This window comes from Verruconis gallopava (assembly GCF_000836295.1).
Source record: "Verruconis gallopava strain CBS 43764 unplaced genomic scaffold supercont1.17, whole genome shotgun sequence".
NCBI classification, from domain to species: Eukaryota; Fungi; Ascomycota; class Dothideomycetes; order Venturiales; family Sympoventuriaceae; genus Verruconis; species Verruconis gallopava.
Window position 1 is genome coordinate 145,177 of NW_015622153.1, and position 19,400 is coordinate 164,576.

Genomic DNA, 19,400 nt, shown 5'->3' on the forward strand with positions numbered 1-19,400 from the left:
TTTCAGCCAGAACTTCAGCCAGAATCTCATCCAGGATTTCGTCCACAAACGTTTCAGTGTCTTTTTTGTCGCAAGTCGAAAGAGATCAATTTGTTGTCGCAATAGAATTGAAAAAAAAATGGTTGTTCCTCGAGATGACACCGGCTTCAAAATTTTTAGATATGATCCATCGACTGCGGCAGCCGTCATATTCACCCTTCTCTTCGCCTCGACAACCTTCCTGCATTTCTACCAGATTGTGAGGACGAGGACTTGGTACTTCATCGTCTTCTTCATTGGCGGTCTATGTAAATAACAGTCTGATGCTGAGCATGAGCCCCTCGATCGATAGCTGACCGCAATCCTCCAGGCGAAACACTCGGTTATATCGGTCGAATTGTCTCATCTACGCAAACGCCGAATTGGACACTGGGGCCGTACATTATCAACAGCGTCCTGACGCTTGTCGCTCCAACCCTCTTCGCAGCTTCGATATATATGGAACTCGGTCGTATCGTCGAGCTCGTCGACGGCGATGTTTACCTCTTCGTCAAGCGCAGGTGGCTCACTGCGACGTTCGTTTCTGGCGATATCCTTTCGTTCTTTATGCAAGGCGCGGGTTCGTCATCTCGGCCACTTGTTCTTAGCACGTCTGGTTGACAACAGCATAGGTGGCGGGTTGATGGCAAGCCAGAACCAAAGCAGCCGCGACACAGGCTCGAACGTGATCGTCGGTGGTTTGTTTATCCAGATCATATTCTTCAGCGTTTTCGTCTTGGCAGCTTGGCTGTTCCACAGTCGAATGAACAGAGGTCCGACCAACCGCTCTCTTTCGGTCCCATGGAAGAAGCATATGAGGGCCCTGTACATCGTCAGCGCGCTTATCCTCGTTCGATCCATCTTCAGAGTTGTCGAGTTCATCCAGGGCTTCGATGGTTACCTGATCCGGCACGAAGTTTATATCTATATTTTCGACGCCGCCCTCATGTTCATAGCCATGGTGTACATGAATTGGGTGCATCCAAGCGAAATTCAGATGCTCATGAGAGGTGGGAAGTCCGTGAAGTGGTTCAAACTGCAGGAAATACGCGCTTAGATTCTCAGTGCATCGTAGATTTCGGAGAGGATACGTGTTTTCACACGTGCGTGCCAGTTAGCGGAGGGCAAAAAAGCTTTGCGCGCCGTAGGGCGAGTTGAGTTCCTGATGGTCATTTTGTTTGCCTGGAATTTTTTTTTGACGCATTTCAGCGTTCATTGTTCAAGTAGAATAGCCAAATAGCAAATTGTTCTGCCGTTTTCAATCCATGCGCAGCCTTGCTCTCAGCCGCGTCTTCCCTGTCCCGTGTCAAGGATGCTCATCTGACAGCCAAAGCTTGGCACCCAGTGGTGGTCGCGAGACACTTCATGCTCTCAACCATGCACGCCAAAAACAATTGAAACCCATCAATCACACGTTATAGGACGTCAATTCAGCAGGCTAGAGCACCTTGCAGTAATAGAGAGAGCGCTGAGGTTCGGGATGCTTGTTAAAGCAGCCCATGCGCATGCGGTGTCCCAGACTTACCTCACGGACTAGCCTCGCTTTGCCGACATTTGCCTACCCACATCGTTCGCATGGCAGCAAGCATTAAAGCATCCATGCCGCACGCTTATCGATCGCTCCACCGCGCCAGTCTCTCCCGAAGCAGCCAAATTTTTGTTCTCCGCCGTCAAGTCTCAAGCTCAGCGCTCAGGTTCCGCGCGTTGTCACGAATGTACGAGAGGGAGCTCGAGATCGCGCGGCTCGCCGTGCAACGAGCCTCCCTTGTCACCAAAAAGATCAAACCCCTTCTCCAGCAGGACGACGAGGTCAACAAGGCGGACGACACGCCCGTCACGATCGCGGACCTCACCGCACAGGCGCTGGTCATTGGCGCCATTCACCACGAATTTCCACACGACACCTTCCTCGCCGAGGAGTCGGCCCAGATCCTGAGGGAGGATGACGGTCTCGCCGATCGCGTGTGGAGCTTTGCGTCGAGCTCCTCCAAGTTCTGCGGGAGCCACATCAACGACAGGCTCTGGTCGCCGTCCAGCAAGGAAGAAATGCTCGACGTGATCGACCTCGGAAAGGGCTCTGGCGGGCCGAAGGGACGCTTTTGGATCCTCGACCCGATAGACGGCACGATGACCTACATGAAAAACCAGCAGTACGCCGTGTGCCTGTGCCTCGTGGAAGACGGCGTGAAGCAGGTCGCCGTGCAGGGTTGCCCGAACCTATCGCTGGACCGGCTCCCCATGCACGAGGACTCGGTCGACCTGGAGAAAGGCGGGCACGTCGTGTCGGCCGTGCACAACGGCGGCGCCTACATCCAGGCGCTGTCCGAGACGCCCATGGAGGAGCCCAGACGGCTGCCTCAAAAGAACGACAAGAGCAACATCACGGACCTGCTCAACATCGTGTCTCATCTGAGCAGCTCCATGGACCACAAGAAGGTCGAGGCCATCTGCAACAAGATCGGCATCGGCTATCCCGGCGTCGACATCTGGGCGCAGCAGATGAAGTACATGGCCATGGCCGTCGGCGGACACGACGTGATGATCAGGATCCCGGGCTACCAGTCTCATCGCACGGCCGCGTGGGATCACGCCTCGGGCCAGCTCATATGCGAGGAGATTGGCATCGTGATGACGGACGTGTACGGGAAAAAGCACGATTTCAGTCAGGGCAGAAGACTGTATGCTAACTTTGGCGACGTCGCCGCGCCTGCAGCGCACCACCCTCAGATTTTGAAGGCAGTTCAGGAAGCCATGGCCTCTTAAGGCGCTGGGAAGGAAGGGAACCATTGAAGCAGTGCGTGAAACCAAAAAAAAAAGCTGTTCGATGCGATTTCTGCATATGTAGCTGCTTAATTCATGTTTTGTTCGGAGGATATGACCACACCTGTTCAACCGTCTCCCCTTCCACTATCATGCGATGATCTCCAACTCTCTGATCCGCTCCTTCGCAAAATCATCCTTGAAACTGTCCCACAAGCGCACCAGCTCTCGCACATATCTCTCGTGGATCTCCCTGACGTACTCATCGCTTGGTCGATCTTGTTTCATGACCATGACCGGCCTGCCCACGACTATGTTCATCGGCCGTCTGTACGGCATAAGTCCAACATCGTAGTTGAAGATTCCTCGCGCGTGGAACAGCGGAACAGTGAATCCCATGACCTTCTTGATGGCGAGCTGCATCTTGTGAATGAGCGGGTGGTCCTTGGACGAGACCTGCTCGTAGATGTCGTTTTCGCCAAAGCCAAGCACGGGGACGAGGTCGGCACCCGTTCGGATAGCCAGCTTTACGAACCCTTTCCTACTGTCGAGAACCAGGCGGAGAGTACCAGGTTGCGTCTCCAGTGACTCACGAGCCCCGCCAACCACAATGGTGATGGCGCGACCCATGCCCTCGCCGTTCGGACCACCGCGACTTAGGAGATTCTCGCACGACTCGCGACTGACTGAGCAGATCCCGAGACGAAGTAGGTAGTCTCGATAGAATGGAACCCGAAAGTTGGAGTCGAGCGTGAGAAGGGAATTGGTGATTCCAGGAAAAAGCTGCGAGAAGCCCAATGCCTCCGTCGCAAAGGCTGCGAAAGCGCCGTGGCTTATGATCCCATGAGGATGGTATCCAAATACGTACTTTCGCGTGGGCGGAAGCTCAGTGGTGCGGTGCAGACGAGCGGGGAAGTATGATGCGAAAAGTGACCAGATTTTCTGGCGACGGAACCACTCGCTGCGGCTGGAGAGAGAGCCGTCCGTGGCGGCTTTAGAAGTGAGGACGACGATGAGGTAGGGGATGAGGAGTGGCCAGAAGAGCGGGATAGCGCAAGACCAGAAGAAGCAGCCTAACGTGAGGCACACGGAGAGCGTATGCAGGAGCACGACAAAGGTCTGCATACGGCGTTTCAGGGGCACATTGAGCGGCGCCCATCGAATGCTGCGGTGCAGGTTAGCAGCCGTATACACGACAAACTGTTTTCACATCAGCCAAGACGAACCCACTGCGTTCCCAGCCGGCGGCAGCTATCCTGCCGCTGGCAATCTGCAACTCTTGCTCGCCCTTGGCTTTGCGACCGTGATGCAATGGCTTCCTCTCCCTTTCATCCAGCGCCAGATTATCCTCGAAATCACTGCTCGGCTTGATGCTGGTCAATTGGCCGTTGTGGTGGTAGCTCTCGTATAAGGTGTCCTCGCTGTTTAAGCTGGTCGTGCTTGTGCTTTTCGTCTTCAGCGAGCTCCTCGACCCCTTCGCTCTCGGCTTCCGGAACGATCCTCTCGTGGGGCTGACAGGCGGAGCATCGAGGATACCGGCACCCTCGTACTCACCCGGTGATCGTGCGGGCGTGCCGTTGTATCGTTCTGCGGGTGCGGGCTCCGCAGCGGTTTGCGCATATGACTTCGCCGGGTCATCGAGACGTGGAGGAACGAATTGGTCCTCGTGCTCTTCCACGCCATTCGATTGGGCTGGGGCGTCCGACGGAGCCTTTCTTCTTGCCTCTGCGACGTCTGAGTTCTGCACCGTTCCGTTCGTCTGGGGCACGGGAGGCTCTATCGTCGCTTCTGCATACGACTTGTCTGGATGATCGAGACGAGGTGGCGGCGTGGAGGACATGGCGTCAACACGCCGAACGCAAACGTATCTCTAAGAACTCTGCTCGGAAGACGCACTCTCGACGGTAAGATAGACGGAGCAAGTACGGATGGGGTGGGCTCGTTTTACATTGTTTTCGGACTGATTACCTTAGCGGAGGGTCAGTGTGACCAGTGTTTGCCAATGATGTAACAATGCGCCGCAAGCAGTCAAGGCGCCTGAGTCCAAGCTTCTTCGCCAGCTTTGGGCATTCGGCCGTTTCGCGCGAACAGACTGTGAATCGGTGGCGTTCAGTTCTCCCGAACTACTGTCGCTGTCTGAACGGTTTTTTTTTTCTCGGATGTGATCTTCTTGAAATGCGGGAAACCGGGGCAAAGGTACGAGCTCGTCAGGCCGGAAGATTGGTGCCGACGAAAAGAAGACCTGTCTTGACTTCTCTTCTCTCGACACTCTTCAGCAGCCGTCACATTCAAGCCACACACGGAACACAAAACGTCTTGCAGCGGACGGACGGGCGCTGCCGGCCAGACAACGATGCAGAGAGAGTGCATTGACGATGGAGACCGCAGTAGCTTCTGTGCGCGAAATCGCGCTGTCAGCCAGTAGAATGATGCTTGCTAACTAGGATGCCCTCCTCTAGGAGATTTGCATATGCACTTCGCAGATGCAGATCGCCAACTAGAATCTGAAGTCTCCCAGCTTCAGTCATCTAGCAGCATTTCTAGGCCACAAGTGTGATGACCTGGCCGAATTCACAACGCCCTCACTCCTAATCCGACGCTTCTTGTGTTGAAGCACTCTACCAGCCCGGCTCCAAGACACTCCTCCAACACCCACTGAAAGTCCAGGCCGCAAAACTGCTTCCACTTCCGTGTCTTTCCCGGTGAGACCCCAAGCCATTCGCCTCTCATCCTTTGCGCCTTGGTTGCTTCATCATTTCCGGCGATTCCACCGTCCCATCGCTCTCTTAGCAGGTCGCGCGGCATCTCGCGATAGCGATTCCCCTTGACAAGGAGCTGCAGCAGATGCGCTCGCGACTCGTGCAGCAGTTTGAGATAGGACCCAATGTTTGGCAACGTGAATTTGTATGCGCGTTCTACGCGGCTGCCAGCGGAAGAACGGGAACTCGACGCAACGCGCGTGGTGAACCCGGACCCGCCGGCAATGTGCTGCTTACCAGACTCTGCGACGGCGCCTACCGAGCCTGAGGCATGGCGCAGACCTGCCGCAGAGACGCTCTGAAGATCTCCTAGGGTTGATTCTCCGGGTCGTAGATAGTTGTCGGCTTTCCCTTTGAGATAATCTGATCCGATGAGGAAGCCTGCGTGGGCTAGGGTAGCAATTTCTTGCTGAGTAAAGTCCACATCAGCAGCGGGATCTCGGAGCAGCGTGACATACTTCTCTTTGATTCCATGCTCAAGGTCACTTCGCTGCCGTACCAGGCTTTCCCATTCATCGACGAGAACAAGTGCCTCTCCGAGTGAGCTACCTCCTGTTTCCCGCGGCGGTAGGGTGATCCTGCGTATAATGCCACCATTCACGAGCGCTCCGATTTCGCGTTCTGTGCTTGTTGGATACTTGCTCAGTGCATAGACGTGGTGGACGGATACAAGAGGCGGAAGCCTTCGTCGATAGTTCAAAACCTCAGCGATGCGTGTTGAATTCATGCCCGCGCCGGCCTCTGGTATTGGGCACCACTGATGTTCCGATATCCATCGTACCAGCTGAGCGACATCACTGAGGTTTAAATCATTCGCCAGGCTTGCCACGAGCCCTATATCGTCGAGTTTCAGGTCAAACGCCTCGTCATCCTCTTCCGGCGTGGGCTTCGGCCGTTTGGACGCCTCAGTAGAAGCCGGCTGCCTCTTCTTTCTGGAAGACGAGAAAGGCGATGATGACGCTCTCTTTGCGGGAGACTTTTGGACGCGAGATGCGGCTGCTGTCAGCTGCAGAGGCATACTCACTGCGATACAGACGCGCGGGTCGAGAGACAAGAGTGGCGAATGTTATCATCTCAAGGCAGCCATGCTAGAACTAGAGGCCGCCATCGTGATCGCGAGGCACGTGAGAAAAGACGTAACCAGGCCAGCCTGCTAGCAAAATGCCTACGAGCAACAGCGTCTGCGACAGCATCTGCAAAGGACACCCAACGGTTGGCGTCGCAGATCTTTTGCAAGTCTCTTCCTCGCGTGCGATTTGGTCCGCGGGGCTGAGGCTCTCGGCTCCGGAAGCTGTGGGATGCCCCGAGCTTCCTGCACTTGCTGTTCCTGATTAGAAATATGCTTGAGCGACGGTTCAAATCTGGGGCAGCCTAGTTGTCCAAATTCTCCGATTGAGCTCGTATATATGTCTGGCGTGAAATCTCAGGGAACAGATCAGCTCTCCAGGCATCAAGCAACAGACACGTCGATGCAAATCCGGTGAAGATGGTGGCCATGAACCGTTCTCAGCCAATCACAAGTGCCCATGGCGAAGAGGTAATTCTGATCTGGGATCGCGTTAAGTTATGCATTTTTAGCTAGGCACTGACCTAATAATGGCCGCCAGGGGAAAATTGCTTCCACAGCCGACGAGGAATCTCGTGTTGCTGCGTCGGCATGTCGCCTTCGCAATATTCTGAACGTGTTCAGCGCGGATAAGAGGTCGCGCCCGGAGCGAAAGTGGCAGCTGCCGCTGACCACAACCTCGCGCCTTGCAGCCGCACGCGGCGGCGATTCCAGTGCTGCGGAGACGAAGTTATACCTCGCATATGGATCCAATCTGTGCTACGAGACTTTCCAAGGACGCAGAGGCATTCGACCTCTCAGCCAGGTGAACGTTGTGGTACCGACACTGCGAATGACATTCGATCTGCCAGGCATCCCCTACGTAGAACCGTGCTTTGCCAATTCGGCAGAACGCGATCCGCGCAGTCCGCATAGCAAACCCGAATACTCATCGGAGGACTATCACAAGGACAGATGGAAGAAGGGCATGGTCGGCGTCGTGTACGAAGTTACTCCCGAAGACTATGCACATATTATCGCCACAGAGGGTGGAGGCGCGAGTTATAAGGACGTCCTCGTGGAGTGCTTCCCACTAGAACCGGGCGAGGACGAAGTTCCTGAACTGCCTCTTTCACAGGGGTTTCAAGCACACACTCTGTTCGCTCCCATGGCGTCCCCAAACGATCCCAAAGGCGGCCGCTTTGCTAGACCGGATCCTAGCTATGCTCAACCGTCAGCACGTTACCTCAAGCTCATCACTGATGGAGCTGAGGAGCACAGTCTGCCCAAGGAATACATGGATTACTTGTACGGGATTCGACCATATGAAACTAGGTCCCAAAGGACGAGAATGGGGGCTTTTGTGCTGAGCATGCTGTGGGGTCCCTTCTTCCTGTTCTTCTTTGCCCTGACAAAGATGTACCAAGATAAAGACGGCAAAGTGCCAGCTTGGGTGGCTAATCTTGGAAACATGATCTTTACCGCGGTGTGGACCAGTTACGATAGTATATTCAAGCCCATATTCGGAGACGGTGAAAGGACGGATTACTCGAAGAAGCCGACGGTTGGAAAGTCGAAAGCTTTACTTCGAAAACATGACGAAGAGTGGGCTGAGAAATGAGACATTTGTAGCACGTAAGATACGGATTCGGAAGCTAAACGTTTCTTGAAATGCTCAATGCTTGGTTTCAACGGCTTATAGCATGTTTCCTTCGTTTGCCATTGGCAAAGGCCTCCCCGCTAAATCTTCCTTTTTTTTCCAGAAAATGATTTCCACGCAGCCCTTTGAGACCATGTATAGGCGGAGAAAACGTTATTTTTGGCCGGCGTGCATGTCACCGGTTTCCATACGAATGTCTATTCGCTACCTCTGCGCGTCAGTTCACGAGGAACCACCTGAAATGTCTGCCTGAGGTGTCATTGATGCCTCAAGCAGCTGACTAAGAAAAGTCTTGGCAGGCCTGGGCCTCATCCGCTGCCCGAGACAACACATAGACTTCTCTCTCTTGTTCGTCTCCCTTCATCCTTCCAATACCCCCAGCACTTGTTCCCGTTGGAAGTCCGTCAAGCGCTCGCGATATTCGTCTTCGAGAGAACGATTTCCGCGACAGACGAACCGCTTCCGCTCGCTTTAGAAAGAGGAGTTCCCTTCGGTGCGTTCCGCAAGTCACTCTTCCGTTACATTGCGTTTCGCCTGCATCCACGCCTGCCCTGCCTCCTCCTTACTAGTGAGGTGCCGTAGATAGAAAAAGAACATACATATTCACACTTGTGCGCATAGTCGCCGTCGGGCGAAGGGGGCGGGGCTCGGTTGCGCAACTGGCCCGTCAAAAAGTTCTGCGTCGCACCCTCGAGCAGCTTTACACGAGAAGAGCTACGACTTCGCCACGAGACTATCTTGCTTCGCGCCGTGCAGACATCTCTCGAGGTCACGCAAATTGTGCATCATTTGGAGTAATTAAAAATACCTTAGTCCGCCCTGTATTCCGTTCTCTCGAGCCCTTCATCCTTCATTTTCTCGTTATCTTGGTTTTCTCAGCATGACAACAGTCTACCAGAACGGACAGAGCCGAGTGCTTAGTCCTGGAGAAGGTGGGTTCGTCTAATTTTTGTCTGGAGAGATTGCTGTGTCATATCATCTCGCAAGTGGCCACGCGCGACTTCAGGCGCTGAATAGCTTGCCTTGTGGGCTCTCATCAACAGGGCAATCTCCGCTTGAACATAACACTAACGATATGCACTCACCAGTTCTTGAGGAGGAGGTAGCTCCCGCTCCAGAGCAGGAGTATCGACCCCAGCTTGCAATTCGGTTGATATGCCCAGAGTGTCAGATTGGTATGCGATAAGTTCTCTTCTGGCACGACAGTCTGAACTGTTCTCTGTTGAGCCTTTGGGACGCTTCCACAAGCGTCGATGGCTCAGCACATAACGGTGCCAGCTGGTGCGTATGACTTGGGGTTCATAGATTTATTGACAGCACTCAGATCCACCAAACTTGATAGAAGAGGGCGCTGCAGATAAGTTTTCCCCATAAAAGGACTTGCTTAGATACTGACAGTTCTCTCTACGTGACACTGTCTGTGGAGACTGTGGTCTAGTTCTTCAACAACATGTCGTAGATATGCGTTCAGAGTGGCGAACATTTTCAAACGATGACCAAGGCAATGACGACCCTTCGCGTGTCGGCGAGGCTGCGAATCCTCTTCTTAACGGCTCTCAGCTAACTTCGAGTATCGCTTACGGCAATGGTGATGCTCGTGCTCGTGACTTGAATCGAGTACACGCAAAAGTCAATGCCGACAAGGGTAGTAAAGCCCTGCTGGCAGCTTATAAGCAGATCCAAACATTGTGCTCAGCACACCACCTGCCAAAGATTGTTGCGGATGGTGCAATGGCAAACTACAAGCTCGCCGAAGAGTCCAAGAAATTCAAAGGCAAGCCACAGGAGGTCCTGATTGCAGCAAATGTGTTCATTGCTTGCCGACAGAACGGAGTGCCACGTTCCTTTAAAGAAATCATGAATCTGACCAAGGTTCCCAAAAAGGAGATTGGGCGCACCTACAAGCAACTTGAGCACTTTTTCAAGAAGATCGTGAGTCTTATCTTCGCAGTGTCTAGAATTTCGAAATTGATTAGCTATATTAGGAGGGTTCAACAACAGTACAAGGTGGCATGGTTATGACCCAACCGGCCTATCAGAACACTGGGTCCACAAGTGCTGCAGAACTCTGCGGCCGATTTTGTAGTCAATTGGATCTTGACAGTATTAGCTTCATTGCACAGGATTGCAGCAAGGTCATGATGCGACTCGGGAGCTTGGCCGGCCGCTCACCTCTGTCAATTGCCGCCGTAGCGATCTATCTCATCTCACACTTGATGAACAAGCCAAGAAGCGCAAAACAGATTGGCGATGTCGCTGGTGTGAGCGATGGGACAATTCGATTCGCATATAAGCTTGTATATGCCGATAAGGATAACATCATCAAACCAGAATGGATAGCGAAAGGCGGCAGGATGGAACTTATACCGACGTCATAACTTTTCCAACAAAGCAAAGCAAAGCCTGCAAAATTGGTTACCTCATGGACTCGCACTTCGACTATCCGACGAACCGCTTCTTTCCTCTCCTTATTTTACATGCACAGCGTGGCGTTTGGAAATAAGGGAAGGAACTTAGATATGTTCTCATACTTTTATCAGGTTGATGTTCGTGATGAAAATGCTGCAACAGAGATTTGGAACGGAATTTTTGCACACTAGCATTAGACAGGGGCGACGCGAAAGTAGAAAATTGTGACTGAAAGTCGCGCTCAGAAGAGCTTGGGCTTGCTTTCTCTAGGTTTTTTTTTCCTTCTACATGGTCGATAACGAGCGTTTGCAAAATTGCCGAGAAGACATCAGTGGATGAGATAATCTCCTGTACAATGTAACTGCGTCTAAAAATAATCAAATAAAATTGGGCCTTCGTGGCTCTTTTAAATGAGTCTGAGCGAATCCACCGCCTAGGTTTGATCAGCACGACTTTGGCCTTGTCGCTGACAGTCTGCCGCGGCTTCCAGCTGACAACAAGCAAGACTGAAGCCTAGATAGTATTTATCTTCTATCTTTTGAAACTCATAGCGGTAATGGAGACACGCATCTGTTAATCGAAGGATACTCTTCAAAACTTGTGCATCAGTGTGTTACCACATAAGTACACATGGCTCCTCAAAGCAATCGTCCCAACTATTATGCCTTGAAGCCGAGTAATTTTCTAGTAACGAATTTGCGGACAATGGAAGTGCTATACCTAGAACACGGCTCATCCACATCAACTGTATCGTTACGTCCCTGCGAAGCGAGGTATCACCTTGTTCTCCATGCATCCCGACCACGAACAGAGGCTAGCATATTGAGGGGAGCAGCTGTGGAATATCCACAGCTTGCGAAATAAGGCCAAAAATTTTCTTATAATAGGTGCCAAGCAAGAATGCGACTTGCTCAGACTTGGGAAGGATTGGTAGACATTGCAGGCTTGAGATACAAAACATCAGGGCCCCCGAGTGGAAAAGTCGACAAGTAATTAGCCAAAAGTCTCGAAACGGCATTTGCTCTTTGGTCCATCTGTCAGGTGAAAGACTCTGGACTTTATCGAGCAAGTTCTTTAGCTGCGATCCCGCTAGCAGATAGAACTCTGCTTGCGGCTTCGTAACACAGGTAGTTGATCTCGACAACGTGTCGGAACAAAGGCTGAGGAAACAGGAATTTGGGACAGAGGATGACTTGAACGAATTCCGAAAAGAAATCTACGTAGGATTTGTACGTAGGCGCGGCGACTTGATATATGGCCGAGGCCGTAGTGTTGGCCATGACACCGATGCTGCCCATGGCGTGTGTCTCGGATTTCGTAGAACGACGAAGCTCAAAAGGACAGTAGAAACTATGCTTGGAGCTTACATCGCAAGTCCCATCAGTCCATAGTGGCATGTGACTGCCGATTAGAGAAGCTTTCGAAATCCTACCTGTGAGGTGACGACTTCCATGAAAGCCCCATCATGATGTCTCCAAGTACGGTCCGATGACGACAACTGATCCCATATTTTTAAGAGTTCATAATTTGAGTCAAAGTCAAAATAGAGGGATAGAATTGCTTACCTCGGCACACGTTAATGTGAAAATGTCGTAGGTAGTTCTGATGGTAGCATTCGGCATTTCTTCCCAGACACATTTGTTGATGGGTTAATTCGCTGATTCACGGTGACGATAGACACGTAACCGTGTTTTACTCAACAGGTTTGACTCTAACCTAGTGGAGGTTGGTGGGCAAAATGAGAGAGAACAAGGTAAGTCAAGCAATATTGATTGGTACTCTGGTAGAAGCTCGTTTCCACAGGGATCATGACCGAGATCACAAGACGCGGCAAGTGCAGACAGGACGTTTGAGTTGTCTTCGAGCACTTTCGATTAGCTTAGATGTGCGAGAAGTAATCTTCTTCAGATTGCCTAGAATACTGCACAGTCTCCACTACCGAAGTCGAGTGATCGGTCCGAAAATTTAGTTGAGCGATCAAAAATCCCTCTAGCTTCAGCAAAGGTTCTGTTGGTCCCATGGATCGGAGCGCTGATTTGCTCCAGTTCTGAATTCGGCCACTTTTGTACACACGACAGTCCTGTTCCTGGCGCGAGCCACGTGACGGGCTTCTTCTCATTGTAGCCCAGACTTTCCAACCCGGCTGCCAAGTGCTTTCTACAAGCTGTCTGGAAGAGATCACAGCAACGTCTGCGAGACTTGCACGTCCAGCTCGATTGGCGTAACGGAATTGACGTAACCGAAGCTGACGACATCTGGGACGAGACGAGGATGCCGTCCAGACATCTTACATTCTTTTACCAGAACTGGCAGATTGCTATAAGACGAGAAGTCAATGATCAAGTCCAGGTGCCGAGAACAGTCACATCTAGGTACAAGGGGTTACCCGAGTTCTTGGCCAAAGAATTTTCCTATTTAGGTAAGACACGAGCGCAGGCCTGTGAGTTAGATTCTGCTATGGGACTTGGCGCAATGATGACATTTTATTCATAGTACTAAATGAGCTGCGGTCGAATCATTTGAGAGATAAATTTGCCCAGTTTCTGAAAAGGATATGATCATTGGTGAACTGTCATTTGGCTGGTCTACTATAACTCTGCCTAGCGGCAGCTTGAATATGTAGAATATCGGCATTAACACTCTGCTCGGGATAGCATGAAAAGGGTCTAGGATTGAGAAATTCAAAGAGTCCCATTAATCTGCCGAAAGTTTGCATGTATTTACATCGTAGCCGCGTATCTGAAGTTGTGGCCCGCAAACTTGTAGCTTTGGCCTCGCTGAGCAATTTCGTCTTCGATGTCCATCAGACGATTGTACTTCGCCACCCTTTCTCCGCGGCACGGACTCCCAGACTTCAAATGTCCGGCCCGCAAACCCACCACAACATCCGCGATGAAGTCGTCGGTAGTCTCACCGGAGCGATGTGATACGAAGACGGACCATCCGTAGCTGTACGCTTGCTTGGCCCTGCTCTAGTTGTCAGCCTTTAGTCTTGCAAGTTTTGCGATGTAGATCAGAAGTATTTACGCCTCAATCGCTTCTGTAATAGTTCCAATCTGATTGATCTTCAACAGCAGCGCATTACAAGCCTTTTTCTCCCTAGCCATTTCAATCCGCTTCTTATTCGTAGCCAATAAGTCATCTCCTACCAACGGAATCGCACAATTCTTATTAAATTCAGCCCATGTCTCCCAATCATCCTGTGCAAATGGATCCTCGAGTAATACAAGCGGATAATCATCCATCAGCTCATGATACAGCCCCATCATATCTGACTTGGAGCAAATGTCGGTTTTCTGAGCGGTCGGGTCATTTTTCGTCTTTTTGAAACCCATGTTATAGGTGCCGTCGTCCTTATTGTAGAATTCCGAAGAAGCAGGGTCCATGGCGAATTTGACCTTTCCAGAGTAATCGCAGTTCTCCGCTGCAGTGGTTAGGAGATCCAGTGCTTGACGTGGGCTTGAAATTGGTGGAGCAAAGCCTCCCTCATCACCTATGCCAGTGGCTGTAGAGATGACTGAGTACGACTAGCAAAATAATGGTGACCGATACTTTGTAAACTCACCTGTAGTTCCATATCTACCTTTGATTACCTCCTTGAGCTCTTGATATACCTCCGATCCCATCCTCACAGCCTCGGTAAGGCTCTGCGCTCCTACTGGCGCAATCATCATCTCTTGGAAAGCCATGGTATTCCCTGAATGTACACCGCCATTAAGAACATTAAAGAAAGGACAAGGCATAACGTATGGCTCCTTGGTATCAGCATAATCTTTGATGAACTGATAGAGAGGAAATCCCTAGAATGTGTTAGTGGACATTTGTAACACACCTTCCACTTTTATCTTACCTTTGCAGCCGCAGCTGCACGCCAAACAGCCATGCTAATACCAAGAATCGCGTTGGCACCCAGCATACTCTTATCATCCGAACCATCTTTGCTAATCATGAACCTGTCAATCTCATCCACATCCTTAGGCAGCACGAACTGCTTCTTCAGGATTGCAGGGGCGAGGATGTCGTTCACATTATTCACCGCAGTGCGTACGCCCTTACCATGATATCTTTTTGTGTCGTTGTCACGAATCTCGACAGCTTCATAATCGCCCTTGGAAGCTCCTGAAGGAACTATAGCTTTGAATATCCCTATCTTATCATGAACAAGATATCCATGAAGCAAACTTGTAACTTGAAGCTCGGGAAGGTTTACCGTCTTTTGTCGTGATTGACACTTGTATGGTAGGATTCCCACGAGAGTCCAGCCGCTCTGCAGCGCTGATGGCTTGTATTGTTGAGAGAACAGATGTCATATTCAGTTTCGACCATAAGACAAAGAATGGAAGAATAGTGCTGTCAAACACAAATCTCAGTACCTCTATGTGAAGAGGTGTGTTTTCGACAATTTAGTGGCGACACTGAATTGCAATGCACATTAGCCGGGTAAGTCGGTTCAGGATTTGGTGACACCGGAAACTTCGGGAGTAATGATATTTGACGTCATTTGTACGATGAAGCTATCAACTCCACTCTATCAAAAATTCCGTCCAACGCTTTGAACAATCCTCTGGTTCTGGAATGACTTATGTCCTGTCCCACAGGTCTAGTGCAAGTTCACACCTTGCTTCATCGCAAGCACGGTCTCATCTTGAAGTCTCTATCTCGTGATTTGAACACCAACAGGAGTTTAATACAAGCACCGCTATGAAATATTTGATGATGAAAACAATTGTGGTCGTTATAATCACATAATTCACAATTCCTGCCATCGTCGTTGCCCAATGGATTGTATTCTGGGTCCTCGCGGTCTGTGAGCCGTTCCGCAAATGTCCCCGGAATATTTCCTGTTGTGGAGTCAATTATGCTAGTTATCTTAGGAGATATATCGAATTATCTCAATGCCCATAACTTCTCATGATATCTGAAGGACTCTTCCAGAGGTGCTGCTTGTACCCCAACCGGCATTATTATAGCATCAACCGGTGGCCTACAAAAAGTCAGATTTGATGTTTGACTTCCGATAAGCGTGATTTTCTGCACGAATTAGGTTACGGGTAGGGCAAAGTCTCCCAAATCCCGATGTGGAGCTGCTGAGGAATTGGGTATTTGCCACGGGCATATAGAGCACCTCTTGCAGCTTCTCTTCTAGTGGAAACTAGAGTTTCAAGCCTTTTCATCATGTTAGCCTCTACCACCAATCTGGTCGCTCATCATTCGAAATCAGATTCATGCCTACAAAGACCTCAAGGTGATGTGCAGGAGGTTTCCGAGTAAGAATCTCATCCTATCAGAATTTTCAAAGTGCCGCAGTTAACGAACCTGCTCACCTCGTATCCGCATTATTCAAAATTATTGCTAACCACCATAGTTTTTCGCTGAACAGGGAGATAAGGAGAAATTTCTTCATCAAATGCTTGATACCCAATACTAAACCACTACTACTCTGACTTTGTTGGCATATCCTATTGCGAGTTCTAGAAACTTTCTTCCCATTCTACAGCAGGTTCAGAATGCCAAAATCATCTTAGCAAATGCTTCATTCATCAACCCAACTTACAACCTTGATCAACAACAGAGGATCAGCACACATAGGTCATGTAATCGCAGATGGGGCTCAGCAAAACTTACCGCCTGCCCACTTGCTTATGAGTCTCTGTAAGATGCAAGTTGAAGAGATTGTTAACGCAGGAGGGTATTCGCATCAGGCCAGTAATATATGTCACCTAACAAATTGGCGCACTTCTCAGCGCAAGGAGAGCGGCTTCACCTCCAGAAGCACCCTCTGCCGATAGATTTCTGGTGCATTATTTCAAACGCCGACTTCACATAACTTTATATTTCATCTCAGATATACATATTTGTCAAGCGCATGGCTCCTTTATGCCGTTTTTGATCAACCACCAATTAATTGGTACGCCTGTCCAATGCCCAATAAACATACCAATCTGCATCATCCACCAGTACGTAACTGTGTTCATTGGCAGTCGCCACTGGAAGATTCCAATTTGAAAAGCAGCCATCCATCCAAATAGGCCAATCTCAAAGAAAAGCAGCGAAAGGGCGTCAGCTTTCAGAGCGCGTATGAGGACTTTAGGGCCGTACTCATTGGCCATTGGCGCAATGGAGAAGTACTGAAAGAGTATTCCAAACGCGAATGCAAAGCCAAAATCTACATAGAGCAAAGTCAGCTCATGACATCCTCCCGAATTCAAAAAGCAAAGTCTTTGACTTACCTAGCAAGAACTCGACCCACAGTGCTCTCGGAGGATTTCCTATGGCTAGTTCTGCTCCATATACAATCCATTCTCCGACAAGGTCGCCGAGGACGCAGCCTGCACCGCAATGGCATACACCTATGGTTACCGTAGCGAACATAGGTCGATCAGATGAACCATGATGCGTGTGGTGAGAGTGCTTCTGATGATCGGCAGGAGATTGTTGGCTGTGATCACCTTTGTCGTGGGCTTGGATTTCGCAATCATTTCCGTGAGCTGGATGACTCCCGTCTGCGTCTTCTCCCCTGCTGTCGTGACCGTCTCCTCGAGCATGATGAACATGGTCTTGGCCGTTAGAAAATGGATCTATGTCCACGTCCTTGTCATGACATTTGACTTGTTCGCGAGCTGAAGGTTTCGATGGACGTCCGTACTTCAAGTATGTCCATAGTGTGATAGGCCACAAGTAGAGGGCATTGATTATATAGACCGGAATCATCACGAGCATCATTGACTTCCACCCTTGCCGCAAGAGTATATCGAGAGCGATCCAGCTTGCAAAGATGGCAGCAACGCCTATGGAGATTGCTGAGATGATGATCAGCGCGAGTGGCTCATCGTAAGTGAGTTCAGACATCCTGAAGGAATCAACGCTATAAAATAGGGAGTTTGTTAGTGATAGCAGGATAGAAAGAAAAGTTTTGACTCAGATGAAGGACATATTCGACGCAAGCAAAGTCCAGGAATGTATATATCCATTCTCACGCTGGACGCATTATATGTTTTATCGAGATTTCATTTGAGAGGCCGCACAAAGTGCTCAAGAGCTTAGTCTGCACTAATTGATTGGCACTATCAAGGACTTGAGAGGCCGCGCAAAGTGCTCAAGACAGTAAGAAAATATTTGCGGTAATTGATTGGCGCTGTCAACGTAAAGCTTGACCGTTCTTCGGAATCTTGATTGGTCTCGTTCAATAGCGGAGGTTGTATCATGCAGCTCCAGAGAAGATATTTCAGCCGCTATGATGTAACAATGATGCGTTAAAGCCTCGTTCAAGCCACACATGTTTTAAACAGCGTCAGAGTCATTGATGTAAATCATGGAGGTTCACGGGGCGTAACTGGTAATAAGATAAGCAGGAATTTCGTTCCGATGTCGCTTTTCCTATGTCTTTGAGTTAATCTGACGATAACTTTTTTCTCTTCTTTCAACGGCCGCAAAACAGAACATAGTATAGGCAATATTATTGTACCGCTTTCGATATTCTGACCTAGCTCATCATCATCATTTTAGCGTGCGTACAACCTAGCTTCTGTCATTGGACCTGCGCTTTCTCAGTTTCCTTTTAACTCTCAACGCAGGGCGCAAATTCGTTTAGCCTTTCCCGGGTGCTTTAACTTGGAATCCTCCATCGGTTTACCTGCATTTCGCTATGCTATGGACTGTATTGAGTGTACATACACTGAAAACTGATCAGTTCGCTCGGACAGAAACACTCGGCCCATGCTTCTTTAGATTAGCTTACTTTATGCTCACGTCTCATCGGTGTGACTCGAGATCAAATCTGTAGATATGATTGTGTGAGAGTAGATTTCACGACACCATCTACCGCGATAATACTGCTGAAGATATCATCGCCAGTGTACATCCGATAGAAACCAGGGGGATAAACTGTTAGGTCCTTTGGACGTATCTCCACCTCATCTCACCTAGCCAGCAATGTTCGACCAGAGGAAGGGACTATAAATGGAAACCAGCTATGGACGCTCACACAGCGCAGAGCGACCTATACTATATCATCACAACGAGCAAATCTCAAGCGGCTCAGAAATGGGTCCTTTTCAATGCTGCGGTTTGGAAAATTCGCAACTCTTAAGCATTCATTCACCATGTCGAACACCACTTCACAACACAATCTACGTTGACCTTGCGATCCAGCGCTGTTCGGAAGATCTGATTCGAGACGCTGAAATTTCAAATCTTTCGAATCCCCGGTTTTATCACCTCACATCTCAAGGCCCCCTTTCGACCTTTCTTAAAACCATTCCCCGATGTAGTAGAGCGCGATTTGGGCGAAGATCTGAGATGAGCACATTTGTCGTCTATTAATCTGAGAATTTTGAAGCCAAAAAAAGTCTTAATTCACCTTCTCTGACCGGGGAATCCTATCGCAAATGCCGAGATACAGATCTTTCTGTTGATGGGTTAGCATAATCCTCGCTTTCTCGAGTTATTCAGGTCTTAGAAGTAGACAGCATCAAAGAGGACATCTCCCTTATCGAAGCGAATAACACCTACACGAGGAAGTCTCCACCCATCTGTGGCTCCATTCTTAATAATATTTTCAACACCCAAATGTCTAATATTCCTTTCATCTTGAAGCGATTGTCGCGCTGAATAGGGATCTATAGTACGAACACATTGAAAATTAGATTATTACGAAGTCTGTAGTAAGTAAAATTGGATCATTCCGTCTATCTATGTCTGCAATATGTTACTTTTCCTCCGCAAACGGTAACCCAGTTCAATTTAAGCG

General features: G+C 49.8%; 9 protein-coding genes across 10 annotated transcripts; 4 read left to right on the forward strand and 5 right to left on the reverse strand.

The window, feature by feature from the left end:
• Nucleotides 1-118: 118 nt before the first annotated feature.
• Nucleotides 119-1,075, forward strand: PV09_05455 (uncharacterized protein; the record flags this gene model as incomplete). The annotated part of the gene is made up of 3 exons (XM_016358963.1): nucleotides 119-287; nucleotides 350-598; nucleotides 651-1,075. 3 exons carry the CDS (start codon nucleotides 119-121, stop codon nucleotides 1,073-1,075), a joined length of 843 nt encoding a protein of 280 aa, XP_016213102.1.
• Nucleotides 1,076-1,406: 331 nt separating this feature from the next.
• PV09_05456 (3'(2'),5'-bisphosphate nucleotidase) lies at nucleotides 1,407-2,910 on the forward strand. Its single transcript, XM_016358964.1, has one exon. The coding sequence runs from the start codon at nucleotides 1,594-1,596 to the stop codon at nucleotides 2,779-2,781; it is 1,188 nt and encodes a 395-aa protein (XP_016213103.1). The 5' UTR covers nucleotides 1,407-1,593; the 3' UTR covers nucleotides 2,782-2,910.
• Nucleotides 2,727-4,822, reverse strand: PV09_05457 (uncharacterized protein). The gene is made up of 2 exons (XM_016358965.1): nucleotides 4,005-4,822; nucleotides 2,727-3,943 (listed from the first exon to the last, which is right to left on the reverse strand). Exons 1-2 carry the CDS (start codon nucleotides 4,616-4,618, stop codon nucleotides 2,929-2,931), a joined length of 1,629 nt encoding a protein of 542 aa, XP_016213104.1. The 5' UTR covers nucleotides 4,619-4,822; the 3' UTR covers nucleotides 2,727-2,928.
• Nucleotides 4,823-5,142: 320 nt separating this feature from the next.
• Nucleotides 5,143-6,750, reverse strand: PV09_05458 (uncharacterized protein). The gene has a single exon (XM_016358966.1). It carries the CDS (start codon nucleotides 6,553-6,555, stop codon nucleotides 5,350-5,352), a length of 1,206 nt encoding a protein of 401 aa, XP_016213105.1. The 5' UTR covers nucleotides 6,556-6,750; the 3' UTR covers nucleotides 5,143-5,349.
• A 91-nt stretch (nucleotides 6,751-6,841) lies between these two features.
• Nucleotides 6,842-8,349, forward strand: PV09_05459 (uncharacterized protein). Its single transcript, XM_016358967.1, has 2 exons — nucleotides 6,842-7,074; nucleotides 7,145-8,349. The coding sequence occupies exons 1-2, from the start codon at nucleotides 7,024-7,026 to the stop codon at nucleotides 8,201-8,203; spliced, it is 1,110 nt and encodes a 369-aa protein (XP_016213106.1). The 5' UTR covers nucleotides 6,842-7,023; the 3' UTR covers nucleotides 8,204-8,349.
• A 3,360-nt stretch (nucleotides 8,350-11,709) lies between these two features.
• Nucleotides 11,710-11,949, reverse strand: PV09_05460 (uncharacterized protein; the record flags this gene model as incomplete). Its single annotated transcript, XM_016358968.1, has 1 exon — nucleotides 11,710-11,949. The coding sequence occupies one exon, from the start codon at nucleotides 11,947-11,949 to the stop codon at nucleotides 11,710-11,712; it is 240 nt and encodes a 79-aa protein (XP_016213107.1).
• A 1,246-nt stretch (nucleotides 11,950-13,195) lies between these two features.
• Nucleotides 13,196-15,096, reverse strand: PV09_05461. Of its 2 annotated transcripts, XM_016358969.1 has the most exons (5): nucleotides 14,862-15,096; nucleotides 14,502-14,797; nucleotides 14,217-14,451; nucleotides 13,679-14,156; nucleotides 13,196-13,618 (listed from the first exon to the last, which is right to left on the reverse strand). In XM_016358969.1, the coding sequence occupies exons 1-5, from the start codon at nucleotides 14,959-14,961 to the stop codon at nucleotides 13,372-13,374; spliced, it is 1,356 nt and encodes a 451-aa protein (XP_016213108.1). In that variant the 5' UTR covers nucleotides 14,962-15,096; the 3' UTR covers nucleotides 13,196-13,371. The 2 variants fall into 2 exon arrangements, with proteins under 2 accessions (XP_016213108.1, XP_016213109.1); XM_016358970.1 differs by having other exon boundaries at nucleotides 13,196-14,156.
• Nucleotides 15,097-16,136: 1,040 nt separating this feature from the next.
• PV09_05462 (uncharacterized protein) lies at nucleotides 16,137-17,942 on the reverse strand. Its single transcript, XM_016358971.1, has 3 exons — nucleotides 16,882-17,942; nucleotides 16,277-16,817; nucleotides 16,137-16,208 (listed from the first exon to the last, which is right to left on the reverse strand). The coding sequence occupies exons 1-2, from the start codon at nucleotides 17,498-17,500 to the stop codon at nucleotides 16,510-16,512; spliced, it is 927 nt and encodes a 308-aa protein (XP_016213110.1). The 5' UTR covers nucleotides 17,501-17,942; the 3' UTR covers nucleotides 16,137-16,208; nucleotides 16,277-16,509.
• A 32-nt stretch (nucleotides 17,943-17,974) lies between these two features.
• Nucleotides 17,975-19,213, forward strand: PV09_05463 (uncharacterized protein). Its single transcript, XM_016358972.1, has 2 exons — nucleotides 17,975-18,158; nucleotides 18,226-19,213. Exon 2 carries the CDS (start codon nucleotides 18,611-18,613, stop codon nucleotides 18,971-18,973), a length of 363 nt encoding a protein of 120 aa, XP_016213111.1. The 5' UTR covers nucleotides 17,975-18,158; nucleotides 18,226-18,610; the 3' UTR covers nucleotides 18,974-19,213.
• Nucleotides 19,214-19,400: the final 187 nt, after the last annotated feature.